General features: G+C 47.8%; 1 protein-coding gene across 2 annotated transcripts in view; it reads left to right on the top strand.

Moving 5' to 3' along the window:
• Positions 1–19,075, top strand: part of SEPTIN11 (septin 11) — a 124,289-nt gene that overhangs the window by 58,048 nt on the left and 47,166 nt on the right. For both annotated transcript variants that reach the window (XM_044304401.1, XM_044304392.1), the window contains exon 4: positions 3,457–3,643. In XM_044304401.1, coding sequence (XP_044160336.1) covers positions 3,457–3,643 — 187 coding nt within the window. The remainder of the gene's footprint in view (positions 1–3,456; positions 3,644–19,075) is intronic.

Below are 19,075 nucleotides of genomic sequence, written 5' to 3' on the forward strand. Positions count from 1 at the left end.
TACTCCCACTTTGGGTCTCCTAAATCTCAAAATGGCATTTCCTCTGTGAGGAATAGCGCCGTTTCCAAGCCTTTCAATTAGAGAAGAAAGTAGCTGGATCCTACATGTCCTCAGCGGCCCAGGAGAGGCAGGTCTCCATCTGAAGATCCCACCTTGTTGATCGACTGAAAGCAGAAACCGTAAGAACTGATAAAGGTGCTTTATGTTGGAAAATTGTATAACTTTGAATTGTAAAAAATAGCTAAAACTGTAATCTTTTCAAGCCTAAAGATGCCTATCCAGATGCTACTTACAACACTGTGCTCTTTATAGCAGGAACTGGTAGTGACTGGCACCATCTCGACATCTTTCAATTGCCCCCTGTGTTGCACGGTTAAATGAGCTATTTGGGGAATTATCGTCCAAGCTGAATAAGCATAGAATGTGCTAATATATGAATTGTCATAGGAGCAGAATTATTAGAATGACGTTTCAGAAGCACAAGGCAGCTTTGAAACCCTAATTATCCTATTTATTTTCCGGGGATGGATTTATTTTTCACTATACAGGGTCACATGAAAATATTAGTATGGGTATTTTTATGGTGAGCATGGTAGCCAAGACCTTCAAATGGTATCTCAACTTTAAATTTAATCTAAACTGTAGCTATATAATAAATGTTAGATATCATCTCGATTTCAGGTATTGTGCACACAACTGGCCTAATGGAAGTGATTATTTAGAGCTTACTAATGCTTGACAGGGATTGTGACTAACAGTTTGGATGGAAGCAGAACATTTATACTGGGGCCACGTGGTGGCTGTGCCACAATTGCGCTGCAACCTCATTGAGATGACCGTATATATTTGTGTCTGCATCCCTTCCGTGTGCGGACCAATTCATTTCAATAAGGCTGCAAAAAAAGACCATGTCCTATTAATAGGCATTTCTATCATAGGGCTGGTCATTCTGTTCCGCAAAATGTGGAACGCACATGGCCAGTATTCATGCTTTGGTGATCAGCAATTTCCGGCCCACAAAAATGGATACCGTCGTCTGAATGAGCCTTTATCCTATAGCAAATAAAGTTCCAATAGACCTTGCGGCTGTCATGATAAAGATTTGACCATGGCAACCTTTTGCAATGTTGCAAGGTAGTCCATGACCATGTGTACCATAAGGAAACATTAAGATTGCTGTAATCCTGTGATTTAACTGGAATGCACATGTAGCTGAAAGTCACTTAGCCCCAACCTAAGGCTACCCAAAATCCACATCAAATCTGCGGACAAGCGGCATCTCATGCATGTGAATAGGAAAACAACTAACCGATCCAAACAGGTTTTTGGTGCCACCACAGAAATAAGTAGCATTCTACTTTAATTTTGCAGATTTCAGTCAGAAAAGTCAAAGATTAGTCTCATTAAATGTCTCTGGGCTGATTCTCACGATGACCTGCTGCATACCCTATTGGCTTCTTATAACCTATATCCCATTTTTTTTAAGTTAGATCTCGGTGAAGAAAAATATGAAATTGCACTCTGTTTTACTTATTCATGATATTTGGATGTTCAGCTGCCCACTTTATTACAGTTGTCTCCATGTATGGGCAAAATGGTCACACAAGGCCTTGTCAATCAAACGCTGTTCTTGCACTGTGCGCTCCCATGGGTTCCTGTGTGTTGAAGTAAAGAGTTCATAAGGAAGTCTGCACAGGAAAAGATGGATAGATCAAAGCTCTGCTGCATGATTGTGGACTTTTTGTGTAGTCATTGTTAATTTGGCTCTGGTGGTCTTTCTAGTAGAAAACGCTGTGCCAGAGGTATGAGAATCCCATAATGATGTAGAAAATTTAAATGACTTGGGTTGCGTCTAACCTTTACATCCTCAGAAGACTTGAACTTACAGTCCACATCAATGACTAATGTTGATCCAATCTGATCATCATGTAGGGTCAGGATGGTATTTTTCTCCTTTTTGGCTCATGTCATATGACATGAACCAATAGGGGAAGACAGTTCAAAACATTTTTCAGTTCTCTGGCTAGTCCAGCAATGTCAGATCCATAGGGGTCTAACTCCTGGCAGTCCTGCTGATCCGATGTTTGGAAGGGCCAAGGTCTCTTCATAGTTTACTTGGGTCTGACTACCGGCATACCATTTACTTGGTAGTGGGTTACAGGGTATTGTAGAGGGCATTCTGCTAGTCAGACACATGTAAACAATGAATGGTCAGAACCCCCCATTCTGATATTGTTGGTATGCGGATTCATGAGAAGCTCATCTAATATACAGTATATATTTTCAAATGTAACTCTCCTAGATATAAATGTATGTCTAGTATGATTTTGGGTTATGTCTTCTGGACGACTTGAATGGGCTGCAGTTTTAAAAAAAAGTTCATTTACTGCTAGAACAGGTTTTCGGACAGGACACTATTCTTTATGTAGAGTACAATTTACTATACTTTTTAAATTGGATTGTAAAAAAACTATTGCAATTTTAAAAAGTTACGTAATACGTCTTTAGGTGTCAGTAGAGTGACGGTAAGTGCTGATGGTGGGAACTGCAACTTATTGAGGAAGGTATTGTAATCCTTAGGTTCCCATGCACCTTCAGTAGCTGTCAGTTGAGCGATCATCTGGCCGACAGCACGGACTCTCTCAACTCCCACATATCCCACGTACATGGCTGAACATATAAGCTTTTTCCACAGAGAGAAGGGAGAAATAGTTTCCATCAGAACAAAAGGATCGGGTGTTAAAATTCAACATACTCAGTCCTTTTCTTCCTCGACATTATCTGTTGGGGAAGAGAAAGAAGCTGCTGTATATGTTAGACTGTTAGCCAGTCCCGCCAAAAACAGCAAGTTTGGCCACCAACAGTAACGCGGGGGGCTTTCGAATATGCTATGGGATTGGAGAGATAACAGTTCATTTATTTAATGTTTCACCCAAACAGAACCTAAAGTGCTTGTGTGAGAGGATCTGCTCAGACTTCTCCTCATTAGGAATAAGCAGAACTTTTTTTTTTTTTTTTTTTTAAGTAGCTTGCTCTTTCTTCCCAGGAAGCATCTAATGGGTTCCTCAATTATATAGCTTTGATAGAAATTCTGTAGAAGAGCGTTGACTGCAGTCCTCTGTACGGAAATGAACAACGCTTGTGAGCCAGTAAGATAACACTTGCTAACACAGGCGCATTATTAGTAGGAGACCCCCCCCCCTCGATCACATGACCCCCTCAATCTGTTCTGTAACATACTAGTTATATTCAGTCTGTCCTTGGGTGATGTGGATGACTGTAAAATGTATTTTCTGCTTAGTTGGTGTGATAGTAATATTGAATTCTAATAACTCAGCTCTGAGATGGATCTCTCTTTCTCAGGGCTGTAATTGTTTTCCTGTAATCTATTCTCAATTACACGAAAAAGGGAAACCACAGGACAAATTTAACGTCCGGTAATGTGTTTCATTTCAGCTACCGGCCTATTGTGGAGTACATTGATGCACAGTTTGAGGCCTACCTACAAGAAGAGCTGAAAATCAGAAGATCGCTTTTCAACTACCATGACACGAGGATTCATGCCTGCCTATACTTCATTGCCCCCACCGGCCATTCTTTGAAATCTCTGGACCTGGTCACAATGAAGAAGCTTGACAGTAAGGTACTAACCTAGAATTAGCCAACAATAAATTACGCAGAACAGTTTTTTATAATGTGACAGATAACACTAGCAATATGTAAGTAAGGCCTCTTTCACACATCCGTGTTGACGTGTGTGTGACAAGATCAGTCAGTGATTCATCTGTGAAAAATCCATGTTAAGGCCTCATGCACACGACAAAAACGGGGTCCGTAGGTCCGTGATCCGTGACAGTTTTTTCGTCCGTGGGTCTTCCTTGATTTTTGGAGGATCCACGGCCGTGCGGAGCCAAACGGATCCGTCCTAAATTACAATGCAAGTCAATGGGGACGGATCCGTTTGACGTTGACACAATATGGTGCCATTTCAAACGGATCCGTCCCCATTGACTTTCAATGTAAAGTCTGGAGTTCTTTTATACCATCGGATTGGAGTTTTCTCCAATCCGATGGTATATTTTAACTTGAAGCGTCCCCATCACCATGGGAACGCCTCTATGTTAGAATATACTGTCGGATATGAGCTACATCGTGAAACTCAGATCCGACAGTATATTCTAACACAGAGGCGTTCCCATGGTGATGGGGACACTTCAGGTTAGAATATACAAAGAAACTGTGTACATGACTGCCCCCCCCCCCCCCCTGTTTTTAACTCATTGGTGGCCAGTGTGCGCCCCCCGCCCCCCCCCCCCCCTCCCTCTATTGTAATAATAGCATTGGTGGCAGTGTGCGCCCCCCGCCCCCCCCCCCCCCCTCCCTCTATTGTAATAATAGCATTGGTGGCAGTGTGCGCCCCCCCCCCCCCCCCTCTATTGTAATAATAGCATTGGTGGCAGTGTGCGCCCCCCCGCCCCCCTCCCTCTATTGTAATAATAGCATTGGTGGCAGTGTGCGCCCCCCTCCCTCCCTCTATTGTAATAATAGCATTGGTGGCAGTGTGCATCATACTTACCTGGCTGCTGGCTGCTGCGATCTCTGTGTCCGGCCGGGAGCTCCTCCTACTGGTAAGTGACAGGTCTGTGCGGCGCATTGCTGTCACTTACCAGTAGGAGGAGCTCCCGGCCGGATGCAGACATCGCAGCAGCCAGCAGGTAAGTATGAATCTTCTACTATTGCTAAGGCTAAGTAACCATGGCAACCAGGACTGCAGTAGCGTCCTCGTTGCCATGGTTACCGATCGGAGCCCCAGCGATTAAATTGGGACTCCGATCGGAACTCCGCTGCCACCAATGATCTGGGGGGGGAAGAGGGGAGGCCGCACACTGCCACCAATGTATTAAAAGAATAGAGGGAGGAGGGGGGGGGGGGGCGCACACTGCTACCAATGTTAATGCAATAGAGGGAGGGAGGGGGGCCGCACACTGTGCCACCAATGCTATTATTACAATAGAGGGAGGGAGGGGGGGCCGGGGGGGGGGGGGGGGCGCACACTGTGCCACCAATGTTATCATTACAATAGAGGGAGGGAGGGGGGGGGCGCACTGGCCACCAATGAAATTTAAACTGGGGAGGGAGGGGGGTCTGCCCCCTGCTGCCTGGCAGCCCCGGATCTCTTACAGGGGGCTATGATAGCACAATTAACCCCTTCAGGTGCAGGGGTTAATTGTACGGATCACGGCCTCCTGTAAGAGATCAGGTGCTGCCAGGCAACAGGGGGCAGTCTTGTACACAGTTCATTGTATATTCTAACTAGAAGCGTCCCCATCACCATGGGAACGCCTCTGTGTTAGAATATACTGTCGGATCTGAGTTTTCACGAAGTGAAAACTCAGCTATGAAAAAGCTTTTATGCAGACGGATCTTCGGATCCGTCTGTATGAAAGTAACCTACGGCCACGGATCACGGACACGGATGCCAATCTTGTGTGCATCCGTGTTCTTTCACGGACCCATTGACTTGAATGGGTCCGTGAACCGTTGTCCGTCAAAAAAATAGGACAGGTCAATGGGTCCGCGAAAAAAAACGGCACAACGGCCACGGATGCACACAACGGTCGTGTGCATGAGGCCTAAGTCCGAAGCTTTCACAGACCTGTAGACTATAATGTGCGTGAGGGATCCGTAATCACAGACAAAAATAGGGCACGCTTCCGTGGTGAAAAACCACTGATGCGTGAGCACACATGTTAAAATTAACGGATACGTGAGCAGATTCATTCGTGTTTTACTGACCTGTATGTGTAAACCTCATCTTCTCGCAAATGGTATACTAACCAATTATGCAGTGATAGGAAACAAAAAGTGCATGTACAGACATGCTTTCTATTTAGGGGACAAAGGGGTTGTCGGGGTTTAGAGCTAAACCCTGACATATCACTATCTTCACCTCTCTGGTCCAACTGATATGAGCATCAGATTATTTTTAGGAGATCCAGTGATATAGCGGGCTCTCTATAGGGACTCCTAGGCGGAGGCTTCCGCCCAGCAGTGTTCCCGGTGACATCACCAGCACTAATGGGCGGGCTTTAGTGCTGCCCTAGCCTGTAAAACGGCCCCGAACTTCCGGTCTGCGGCTCCGCAAAAAATAGCACGTCGTATTCTTGTCATCGACTGCGGACAAGACTAGGCATTTCTATTGGGGTGCCGGCCCGGTGTTTTGCGAATCTGCAAAACATTTGGGACATGTGAATGGACCCTTATGGGATCATGTAAACTGATTCTTAAGTGAGCAGGCAGTCTGTCTTTTTGTTTTAACAGGACATATTTATCACAAATTTCAGAGAGAATGTTAGTTTTGCCAAATCCCAACTCCCCTGCCTCCCCATCTATCTATACACAGTGCTCAACAAGCTGTAGCTATTATTACTATGTCAGCCCAGTTACAAGAGAAATCGGCAATAAATGTAAAGTTAAATGTCCTCCAAAGGTATGGTGTGAACTTATAAGGCAGTGGTGGCGAACCTATGGCACGGATGCCAGAGGTGGCATTTAGAGCCCTCTCTGTAGGCACCCAAACCCTGGAACATGTCCATGGTGTACCAATATGCCTTAGACTTTTCCTGCCATTAATCAGCGCAGGATACACTATGAACGACACAGGCAGCGCACTGAATGTAGGCAGGATATTATAGCTAAATGATAAAGTACATGGAAGATATACTATATTGTTATTCAGGCTAAATTGCAGTGTGGACACATTACAATAAATAAGTGGGTTTTGGGTTGCAGTTTGGGCACTTGGTCTGTAAAAGGTTCACCATCATTGTTATAGGGGGTACAAAGTGTCAAATAATAAAAGTAAAGATAAAATATATAAATAAATTAAAATCTCCACTGCACACCAAAATGCAGCTTCTAGCCCTGCCCCAGCAACCATAACCCATACATCATATAACACATTGTTAGGAAACATCCACATTTATATTTTCGGCAGGACTTTGTCATGAATGTCATGCTCATGAATGGTCTGCTTTAGCTTGTATTACAGCTTGCATTGGTATGCAAATTCCAAAATTGTTTTAATTTTCTACTCAAGCATCTTCCTCTGCTTCTTCAGATCTATGCGGTTTAACTTTCAGCCTACATTTTCATGGTCACAGAGTCAGAAAAATTCCCCTTTTGAGCATGCCAGAAAGCAACTTATTGCAGTAAACCTTTATCCAGCATTGGTTTGTTATATTTAGACTGGTGACACTACGTGAAACTTTTTCTGATGAGGGAGGATGAGAACGTTGAACTTGTTTCCTGCTCTGGTATATGAATGACGGCACCACATTTCCTGTCCAAATTCTTGTACTTGCTGGGCTTAAAGTACATCAAATCTACCGCCATGTAGACTTTTGTCGATCTGTCATCCAAATCTTTTAACGTCTACTGTCCGTTAAATCTTAGTGGAGGTCCAGTCATCTATAACATAGAAGATATTTTTGGAGCGGACTTCTATATAAAAGTTAGAGCTATTCTATAGAAGTTTTTTTAAATTCTTTTATTTGAGCATACAAAATACACAAGGTATGCAAAGTACACACAACGGTATGTACCATACGAAAATCAATTACAATCTGTACCATGTCATATCACCTGTTCGTGATACCAAATACACATTTTCACATATATTGTTATGGTTGCTTTTATCACATTCAATACATTACATGAGCTCACAATTGCCTCAACATATTAGCCAGGGAGTTAGAAAGATCCTGTCGAGTGTACATTGACTGCGGTGAGGAGCACCACCTTTCCCATACCTTAGCAGATTTAGAGGCACACCCTCTATTTTTGTATACAATATTCTCATATGGAATGATGGTATTTACTAAGTTTTTCCATTGATTCAATGTGGGCCCTCTCTCCCCCATCCACTTAATTGCCACTGCTTTCCGTGCCAAAAACGAGGTCTCCCTCAAAAATATTCTATCATAGTGATCCCATAATTCATCGTCTAAAATACCAAAGATACATAATTTGGGGTTCATGGGTACTGTGCGACCCATAAGAATAGTTAAGAAGTCAGTGATTTTTGTCCAAAACCTCTGAATGTGCGAACACATCCATATCGGATGCCAAAAATCTGTGCCTTCTATGGAGCACCTATGACAACAGGAATGTGATAGTGCACCAATTTTAGCCAAACGCAAGGGAGAGGAGTATCCCTGGTGTATTATGCATAACTGTATAAACTTATTTTCTCGCCCAGTTTCCTTGGGGGACACAGAAGACCTTGGGTATAGCTCATCTCCATAGGAGGCGTGACACTAAGTGAAAACTGTTAAGCCCCTCCTCCACAGCTATACCCTCAGCCTGGAGAGAGAGACTGCCAGTTTTTAGCTTAGTGTCCAAGGAGGCAAGACACTCCCTGCTCTGCAGGGCTGTTTTCTCCTTGTTTAAATTTTAGATTTTTACTTTTTTCTTTCTTTTTTGTTCCAGATCATCAGGGACAACAGAGTCGCACTAGACCTCTCTGTTTCTCCCGGGGTTGAGCTGCGCCAGTGCCGGTCACCGCACTGCTGCCTCCCCCACAGAAGGCAAGGTGGATCAGGGCAGCCTAGCTCCCTTACATCCCGCCAGCGCAAGGGTCGCCCGCACGCCAAGCCCCTCTTCCAGCGTCCTGCCACTACGGTGCCAGTAGCTGAAGGGGCGACCCTGCTGGAATGGACCGAGGGTGAAGACGGCTGTGGTAAGAGAGTGGCTTCTCCAGCCCTACGTCCCCCACCCAATGGTCTCCTGCGTGCCTGACCCCCATACTGGGCCTCTGGACCCTTCCCCTGCTGGACATAGGCATGGGGTGCTGCTGTGCGGCAATCTGCTCCCCTTTTCTCCTGGCCTCATAGGACATGCTGCTAGTGAGGGGACTATATCCTGACCTCTCCGTCTCTGGGTCCCCCCCTGGCATCTGCGCTTCCCCCCATCTCGCCTAATCACATTGGGCTTACCGGAGGGGCAGGACGCTGCAGTGGAGTAAGGAGGACCCCTTACTCTTCCGGCCGGCGGGGTGGGCTCCCGCGGCCAGCGAGCCGCTATTCCGGCCCTTCTGTCTTTTCTGGCGGCGGGGTGGGCTCCCGCGGCCGGCAAGACCGCATTCCGGCCCCTGTCTTTTCCGGCCGGCCGGGTGGGCTCCCGCGGCCGGCAGAACCGCCACTCCGGGCCCCTGTATCTTCCGGCCGGCGGGGTGGGCTCCCGCGGCCAGCGAGCCGCCATTCCGGCCCTCCTGTCTCTTCTGGTGGCGGGGTGGGCTCCCGCGACCGGCAATGCCACGTTCCGGCCCCTGTCTTCTCCGGCCGGCCGGGTGGGCTCCGCGGCCGGCAGAACCGCCACTCCGGGCCCTGTCTCTTTCGGCCGACGGGGTGGGCTCCCGCGGCCGGCATTGGGCTTGACTATGCCCCAGCAGGTGCCGGTCGGCGGGGCTCCGCTAATTGGTCCCAGGCTTCGCGGCCTGCTGGGCCGCAATCCCGACCGGCCCGCGGGGTGGGCTCCCGCGGCCGGTTTGAACCGCCTCAGGTCCCGGCGGTATGACGGGCCGGACTCCGCAAATTTAGCCCCCGGCTTCGCGGCCTACTAGGCCGCACTTTTCCGGTCTCTGGTGGAGGGGGCGGGAACTTCTCCAGGCGCGATTTTTTTCCCGCCTGGAGGTTCCTCCGCCCTCAGGGGATCGCACGCCGCCCTCCAGGCCGGATCCCTGTTAACCCTTTGGGTGCAGGCCGGCTCCCACAAATGGGTCTGTATAGTTGGCCCCCCTTTTTTCTTTTTTTCTCCTGGTCTCTCAGGGCCCCTATATAGTGGCTCCCCTTTAGCCTCTGAAGCTGGGTTTAAATGAAATTAAAAAAAAAATAAATAAAAAAAAAAAAAAAAAAAAAAAAAAAAAAAAATAAAATGTTTTATAATGATGCAATAATTAATAATAGATCATGATTTCTATTGGGCTGCGCAGGACGCTGCAGCCTCATCAGTAATGCTGCATGTCTGCATGACCTCTTTCCTCAGGCGGCATGGTGTTGCGCTCCCAGCCTGCGTCGCTGCTAGGGCATTTCCCCTTTTAGGCGGTTTTTTCTTGCCTCTTCCAGGATACGGCGCTGGCCAAGTGCATTCGGACCTTCTGTAGGCAGCATTCATCGTCTCTCCAGTTATGGTGCCTGCCATGTGCATTCCCCCCCCTCCTAGGCGGGCTACTGCACTCTCCCTAGCTGGCCATGTGCATGACCCCCTTCTTAGGCGGAATACTGCACCTTCACCGGATACGGTGCTGGCCATGTGCACGACCCCCTTCCATAAGCGGAACGCTGCACTCTCTGGATTTGCTGCCGGCCATGTGCGGGACCCCCCTTCCTGGGCGGAACGCAGCACTCACTGGATTCGCTGCCGGCCATGTGCGTGACCCCCTTCCTGGGCGGAACGCAGCACTCTCACTGGATCTGTTGCCGATCATGTGCATGACCCCCTTTTTTAGGCGGAATACTGCACTCACCGGATACGGTACTGGCTATGTGCACGTCCCCCTTCCATTGGCGGAATGCTGCACTCTCGCTGATGTGCTATGATGTACTTATGTACTATGTTATTGTGCTGCACTCTCACTGGTTTCGCTGCCGGCCATTTCTTGGGCGGTATGCTGCACCCTTGTTGGATTCCCTGCCGGCCTTAGGTATGCCTCCTTCCCTCAGGCAGCATACATACATCCCTCTGTCGTTGGTTGTTTCCTCGCAGGTACGTTGCTGGCCACGTGCATGTACCCCATACATGGCAGGGTGCTTGCACTCTCGCTGGATCCGCTGTCGGCCATATGCATGGGCCTCTTCCGTAGGCGGTGTACGCACTCTTGCTGGATTCTCTGCCAGCCCGGGGCATGCCTTCCTTCCTCAGGCGACATGCACACATCCTTAGTGACTGTGTTTGTCTCTTGCCGGTGCATTGCTGGCCATGTGTATGACTCCCATGCATGGCGGTGTGCTCGCACTCTCCCTGGATGAGATGCTGGCCATGTGCTTTACCCTCCCTTTTTCTGGGCGTTGTGCTACATTCTCACCGGATACATTGCTGGCCATGAGAATGGCCCTCTAACATGGGTGGAACGCTTGCACTTCCATTGGTTACGGTGCTGGCCTTGTGCGTGACCACCTCTCACTTCAAGGGCAGAATTTGGCACGCTCATGAGATTCACGGCTGTCCTTATATGGCTGTGCTGGACTTGTACATGTCCCCCTTCGTTGGCAGAGTAGTTGCACTCTCGCTGAGTTCAGTGTTGGGTGTATTATTGCACACTCATTTAATGCTAGGATATCCCTGTGCATGTTCCCCTTTCGCTAGGTGGACCTCCTGCGTTTCCTGCTGGTTTATAGGGTAATGTCCTGCTTCTCTGAAGTAGGTACGGCCTTAGGCATCACTCCCTTTTGGGACGGGTCTTTGCACTCTTGCCGACTGCTGTTGGCCAGGTACAATTTCCCCCCTTTCAGGGTGGACTGATTGCGTTCCTTCGCATGCTATGCTAGGTTTGTGCATATCTCCCTTTCAGGTTGCACTTTGCAATTCCGTACATGCTGTGGCACTCTGGGACGAGCCCCCCCTTTTTTCTAGGTGGGTTGGCCCTCTCGCTGCTTACGGGGCTGCTCGTACGTATGCCTCACCTGCTTCCTGCGGCATACCTTTGTTTCTTGGGAGACTATGCTTGCCGCCAGCCTTGCACTCGTCCCTAGGGAGTTCATTCTGTCCTCCTGACCGGACAGGCTCTTTTGCTCTCTGCTGCACCGAGCTGCCAGTGAGTGTTCGTGGGTCCTAGATGCATGCCCATGCGTCCTTCTGCGGCATTACTTCCCTGCGCTAGTGGTCACATGGTCGAGAGTGCTGTTGTCTGCAGCGCCTCTCGAATTCTTCGTTGGCTCTGGCAGGACTGCGGTTCCCTTGCCTGCTGCAATTTCCTCCTCTTCGGATGCAGTGTGGTATGAGTCCGTCCTCTTGGCGCCTCTACGCTTCTGTCTGATCTGCTACCGGGTTCGGGCTGTTCTTCTCGGGAAGGTCACCCGACTTCTCTTGGGTGCTGGATTGCCCAGGTCCGGGGACCTCCGCCTTGGGTTCTTCAAGGTATTCGCCTTCTGCGAGACGGTGGACCGGGCGTCTCACAGTGTAGCGGGTTCTGCTTTTGAGTCCTATGGCTTCCCTGTTGCCCACTCCTCCTCCTTTCGGTTGGAGGGTGTTTTGTCGGCCTCTGTCTCGACGGCCTTATCTCGCCGGCTTTGTTCGGCTCCCGCTCTATACGAATCACTCCGATGTGGCTTCTCGCCAGCTTTCGGGGGCTGTATTTTCACTGTCCTCCCCTCTGGGGAGAGCATGATTGTTCATGTGGATGGTTCCGGTGTTCCTTTTGGCCTCGTACCGTCTCCCTTGTTCACGCTGGCTGTATTAGCTGTGTGCCTATTTACCGAGTCTACCGCGTTCTGTCCCCCCACTGAGTGCAGATTGCGTGGCCCGTTCTAAGACGATGGTCCTGATGTAGACTTGCTTTTCTCGATAACTTGGGGGGACTACCTCGGTCCAGATTGTCCTTTGATCTCCCTCACCGGGACTGTACAACGTGGTTGCATCAGCATGGACTTTAGCCTGCCTTCCCCTGGCGTCTGGCGGATCCTTTGGGTTCTTTCCCTCTGTCCTCTGCTCCTCCACTCGGGTGGATACGGGACAACGTTGTTCGAGGGCCGACGGGGCTAGTTTTGTCGACCCTTGTGCCCGTGTTACTGGTCTGCGCCTGATCACATTGGGTTTTTCGCCTGCTTTCCAGGCGACTGCCCACTCCTGGCTGTGTTTCGTCCAGGATCTGTCGTGAGACTTAAGTTTTTTTTTTTTTTTTTGTCTGGGGTTCTGTGGGAAGCTGTGCATTCCCCACTCTGAAGTTCTATCCCCAAGGTTCTGTCTTTTCCTTGAGGTGTCAAGTGTCGGCGCTGTTCTTCCTCTTCCAGCGTTCCCGGCCCTGTGGCCTGCCAAGACCTTCTTCCTCGGAGTGGCTCTTGGTTCCTCTGTACTGTCTTTCGGTGCCGCCCTGGGGACTGTATTCTGAGCTCTCGGCGCTCCAATCTTGTCCTTGGAGCCGTTACAGGAGTTCTCTCTATCCCTTCTGTCCTGTACGGTTGTGTTCCGTATCAGTCGTGTCTCTGACGGGTGCCGGAATGGCCCCTTTTTTTGTTATGAGCTTTCTGTCTTTTCCAGGACAGGGCTGTTCTGCATCCCGTTTCTTCCTTCCTTCCTTCCTTCCTTCTGAAGGTGGTGTTTGCCTTTCGCTTCAACACCTCACCTATTTGGACGTTGTTTGGGCCTTGCCGTTTTTACTTGGAGATCTCCGACTCTTGCAGACGTTCGGCCTCTTGGGTTTCCAGGAGGTCTGTGCATAGGGTTGACAGACTCCAGGGTGTTTTTCCTCCGCTTGATCAGATTGGCTGTTGCTGAGGTTACCGCACCTAGGGCAGGATTCTGTCTTTGGTGTCACCGTTCCTTTCACCAGAGCGGTCGGTGCCTCCTGGGCGGAGGCATTGGGCTTCGGCTGGGCATTTGGGCACGGCGGCCACAGGTCTGCCTTGCACGCCTTACTGAGTTTCTACAGGGTGCATACTCTGGCGGATGCTGCCTTACCCCGCCTGGGTTTACAGGCGGCGGTTCATTGATGCCTTTCGGGTGCTTCACCTTGGTGCTGTGGTCCCTCCCCCTTTTGGACTGCTTTTGAACGTCCCAAGGTCTTCTGTGTCCCCCAAGGAAACTGGGCGAGAAAACGAGATTTTTGTATAACTTACCAGTAAAATCTCTTTCTCGCTCTTTCCTTGGGGGACACAGCACCCACCCATTCATTGTTTTTTCTCTGTGCGTTTTCCGAGTTTTTGTTACCCGTTGGGTAGTTGGCTTTTTGGTTCCTTGTTGGTCTTTGCCTTTTCTCACTGCTTGGACACGCAACTGGCAGTCTCTCTCTCCAGGCTGAGGGTATAGCTGTGGAGGAGGGGCTTAACAGTTTTCACTTAGTGTCACGCCTCCTATGGAGATGAGCTATACCCAAGGTCTTCTGTGTCCCCCAAGGAAAGAGCGAGAAAGAGATTTTACTGGTAAGTTATACAAAAATCTCGTTATTTATAGCTGGAGATACCAGTACCAGAGATTCTAGTAAATCTTCAATATCTTCGTCAGTAAGATCTGGTATCAATGATTGCCATTTCAATATCACCTTTAATGGGGTTAGCTTACATTTAGCGTTCAGTAGATGGGTGTACAACCCCGAAATAAATCCCTTGGGGCCCTGGGATCGAATCGCCCCAATCATAGGAAATATGGTAATCTGAATGTGGTTGGTACCAAAATGTGTCTGCAGAGCATGACGTATCTATAAGAATTTATGAAATGAACTCCTGGGCAAGTCATATCTATTACACATTGTGTCATATGTACAGAAATTATTGCTGTCATACACATTTCCTAACAGATGCACATTATGCTGTTTCCAAAATTGAATTCCGGGTAATGATAGTAAAGATGGGAACATGGGATTATCCCATAGAGGAACATCTGGAATGTGATCCGAATAATTATGCAAGGTTTTAAATGCTCTCCACACTTGCATACCCAATCTATGTATTGGCAGTAGCTGTCTAGGGAATAGGCTTGGTTGTTCTAAAACGGGCCACAATGATTTAATGTTCAGCATTTCAGCTAAAAGGCATTCAGATCTGGGTACCTGGATATCAGTGGTCATCCAGGCCTTCAGGTAGCGCAGCTGGTCTGTATATACAGTACAGACCAAAAGTTTGGACACACCTTCTCATTCAAAGAGTTTTCTTTATTTTCATGACTATGAAAATTGTAAATTCACACTGAAGGCATCAAAACTATGAATTAACACATGTGGAATTATATACATAACAAAAAAGTGTGAAACAACTGAAAATATGTCATATTCTAGGTTCTTCAAAGTAGCCACCTTTTGCTTTGATTACTGCTTTGCACACTCTTGGCATTCTCTTGATGAGCTTCAAGAGGTAGTCACCTGAAATGGTCTTCCAACAGTCTTGAAGGAGTTCCCAGAAATGATTAGCACTTGTTGGCCCTTTTGCCTTCACTCTGCTCGATTGGGTTCAGGTCCGGTGACTGTGGAGGCCAGGTCATCTGGCGCAGCACCCCATCACTCTCCTTCATGGTCAAATAGCCCTTACACAGCCTGGAGGTGTGTTTGGGGTCATTCTCCTGTTGAAAAATAAATGATGGTCCAACTAAACGCAAACCGGTTGGATTAGCATGCCACTGCAAGATGCTGTGGTAGCCATGCTGGTTCAGTATGCCTTCAATTTTGAATAAATCCCCAACAGTGTCACCAGCAAAGCACCCCCACACCATCACATCTCCTCCTCCATGCTTCACGGTGGGAACCAGGCATGTAGAGTCCATCCGTTCACCTTTTCTGCGTCGCACAAAGACACGGTGGTTGGAACCAAAGATCTCAAATTTGGACTCATCAGACCAAAGCACAGATTTCCACTGGTCTAATGTCCATTCCTTGTGTTCTTTAACCCAAACAAGTCTCTTCTGCTTGTTGCCTGTCCTTAGCAGTGGTTTCCTAGCAGATATTCTAACATGAAGGCCTGATTCACACAGTCTCCTCTTAACAGTTGTTCTAGAGATGTGTCTGCTGCTAGAACTCTGTGTGGCATTGACCTGGTCTCTAATCTGAGCTGCTGTTAACCTGCGATTTCTGAGGCTGGTGACTCGGATGAACTTATCCTCCGCAGCAGAGATGACTCTTGGTCTTCCTTTCCTGGGGCGGTCCGCATGTGAGGCAGTTTCTTTGTAGCGCTTGATGGTTTTTGTGACTGCACTTGGGGACACTTTCAAAGTTTTCCCAATTTTTCGGACTGACTGACCTATATACACACCTAGCAGGAAATATAGGATGCCTTGGATGTATGCTGCTACAAATATGTATCTACCAGCAGGCTCAATCTGCATTTGCTCAAGCTCCCACCGCAATGATTTTTGTATCATTATAGATACTCCTCGGGACATATTTGTATAGCAGGAGTGCTGCACCCATTGCTGCCATGGTTTTCTCAGCCTCTTGACCGTATCTGTGGTTAAGTGTGTTTCTTGCAAACACAAGATGTGTGGATTGAATTTTCTTATCTCAGAAAATACCATGGCCCTTTTCTTAACACTCCCTAAACCCTGGATATTCCACGACATTACTCGCATGTCTGCCATTTTGGTATACAAAACTCAATGATTCGGGTCCACTGCAAATACGAATACCTCCCATCCCCCTCATCTAATACCCTAGCAATCTCATGTCCTGGCGAACTTGATAGTGTAACACTGACATAGTACAAATCATTGAACAAATAGAACAATATAGAGAAGGACTCGGAATATAACGTATTCCAGGCAGATGATCTTCAGTCCTGCAAGTGACTAAACAATGTCAAGGCCCCCGTGGAAACAATTAAACGGGGAGTACTAATGGTAGATTTTTACCAATCGCACTGATGTCAGCTGTAACATACAAAAACACATACCCTAACTTTCACATATTTAAATGAACAATGTGTATACGCACAACTTGAAAACATATACGATGGTGCCACCGTTATAAATGCTGCGGTCCGGTGAGGCATCTTCCCTCCCACCCATCCACACATACATCTACAAATATATGTTAGCTACCATTCTCGTAAAGCATAGGATATTATAGTATTATACGATTATCTCTAGAGGAAAGATGCCGCCCCCTCACAGCCTAACATGTTCAAGATCCTAAAACCTCACGGCAACATGTAAACGTGTAGCATAAGGCAGAACGTGAATGATAAAAGCGGAGTTCCGCCTACCAGGTTAATACCTGCGACACCAAGGCGTAGTTGAAAACAAATTGCATTCCCGGTAGTAAGGCCATACAACTTAATAGCGTTCACCTCTCATAGTATGTTAGCATACCACAAGTGTCCCTAAGAATAGAGTCATCTGTGATCTCTGGCGGGACGGGGTCTGCTCTCCAACCAGGTGACAGCTTCTGCCGGCGAGTTGAAAAATCTGCTCCTCTCTCCGTCTGTGATCCGCAGTCGGGCTGGGTACGCCATAGAATATGGTATGTCCAGATCTCGAAGGCGCTTTGTCACTGCCACAAACATAGCTCTGCGTCTTTTTGTAATTCCGCAGAGAAATCCGGGAAAAGCATAACTGTGGCGTTTTCAAAGCATAAATTCTGTTTGCGCCTCGCCAGTTGATGGATGTGATCCCTATCATTGGAATTCAGCAATCGCGCCAACAACGGGCGCGGAGGAGTTCCTGGTGGCGGTGCTTTGGCGGGAACTCTATGAGCTCTCTCTACGATGAATGCACTGGTAAAGCTTGCATCAGGAAAGGTAGACATTAGCCATATAGTAACGAAAGTACCAGGATCAGTACCCGCCGCTCTTTCTGGAAGTCCAACGATGCGCAGATTATTGCGCCTCGTGCGATTCTCATAGTCATCGCACTTCTGTTGCCAGAATTCCACTTTCTTTTCCAATTCGGAGATTTGCGCTGGTATCGGGTTCACTCTATCCTCCACATCAGAGATTCTCTGCTCCGACTCTTTTAAGCGCTCACGCATGTTCTGCATGTCGGCCCTTAGAAGGCCTATATCCACCTTCACTTCTTCCATCTTTCCGGATAGGGAGGACCGGCAGGTGGTGATGGCCAGTAATAGCTGCTCTGTGACCTGTTTGAGTGATGGCTCACCCTCCTGAAACGCTTCCTCTGCTTCTACTAGCGATTCCCCAGAGGCTAATAATGCGCGTGACTGCGCTCCCGCTCCGCCGCCATCTTGGCTATCCAGGCGGGCAAACTCTAAGTTTCTCTGCAGCGGTAAGAGCCCTGTTTCGGGACCTTTTCGGTGCACAGGATCTACCCACTCCCTTACCCACCGGTTAAGGATAAGCCAAAAGTTAGGGTATGAGGTCCGGAGCTTCTGCTAACCGCGTCCGTTCATGTCAGCTTCCGGCCACGCCCCCCTACTCTATAGAAGCTTATTACTACAATTAATGTTTTTCTAGTTTTAGAGCAGGTTGTCTTATATCGTATGCCCTGTTCAGACCTGACAGTAGTGGCGATTTAGTAGTAATTTTGCAATATGATAATCTATTTGTGGTTGTGATATACTTGTTATTTTAGTGAGTTTTTGCGGATAGAATATGAACTGAAAATGTAGTGTAACAGGTTTATTGCATTATGTAATTATAGCAGACACTATTGAATGTATGTAGCCGGTAGCATCTGATATAGTTGATAAAATATTCTAAAGGGTAGACATGAGATATTTTTAATTCTAGGCCCACAGACTGCTGGAGGATACACTTAATGTGTGTCTTGTGATAAATTAAAGGGTTTCTGTCATCAGAAAAATCGTTATGTATCTGGCTGACATTTGCGATGTGCTAATGTCAGCAGAACATAACTGTATGACTTATATCTCCCTGCCTGCTGCCGTTAGCGCTCAATAATGACTTTTATCATATGCAAATTAACCTCTAGGTGCTAGTCGCCATTTGGCTCGCCCTTGTAAAGGTGATTGACATCCTCGGTCTCCTCCGTGCCTCGCAAATCCCGCGCCTGAGCTGTCCATTTTAGTATTAGGCCCAGGCGCAGTGAGTGAAGTGCGGCAGCAGGCGAAAAATGATCCTAAACACACTGATAAAGCTACACTGCAGTGGTTTAGGGGAAATATTTCAATGTCTTGGAATAGATTAGTCAAAGCCCAGGTCTCAATCCAATCAAGAATCTGTGATGTGACTTGAAGACTGATGTCCGCCAACATGACTCTAAGGCCTCATGCACACGACCGTTGTGTGCATCCGCGGCCGTTGTTCCGTTTCTTTTTTTTTCCGCGGGCCCATTGACTTTCAATGCGTCCGTTGAAAACTCGGAAAATGCACCATTTGGCATCCACGTCCGTGATCTGTGTTTCTAGTCCGTGAAAAAAATAAGACCTGTCCTATTTTTCTCACGGACCCATTCAAGTCAA

This window comes from Bufo gargarizans, chromosome 1, assembly GCF_014858855.1.
Source record: "Bufo gargarizans isolate SCDJY-AF-19 chromosome 1, ASM1485885v1, whole genome shotgun sequence".
In the NCBI taxonomy this organism is placed as follows: Eukaryota; Metazoa; Chordata; class Amphibia; order Anura; family Bufonidae; genus Bufo; species Bufo gargarizans.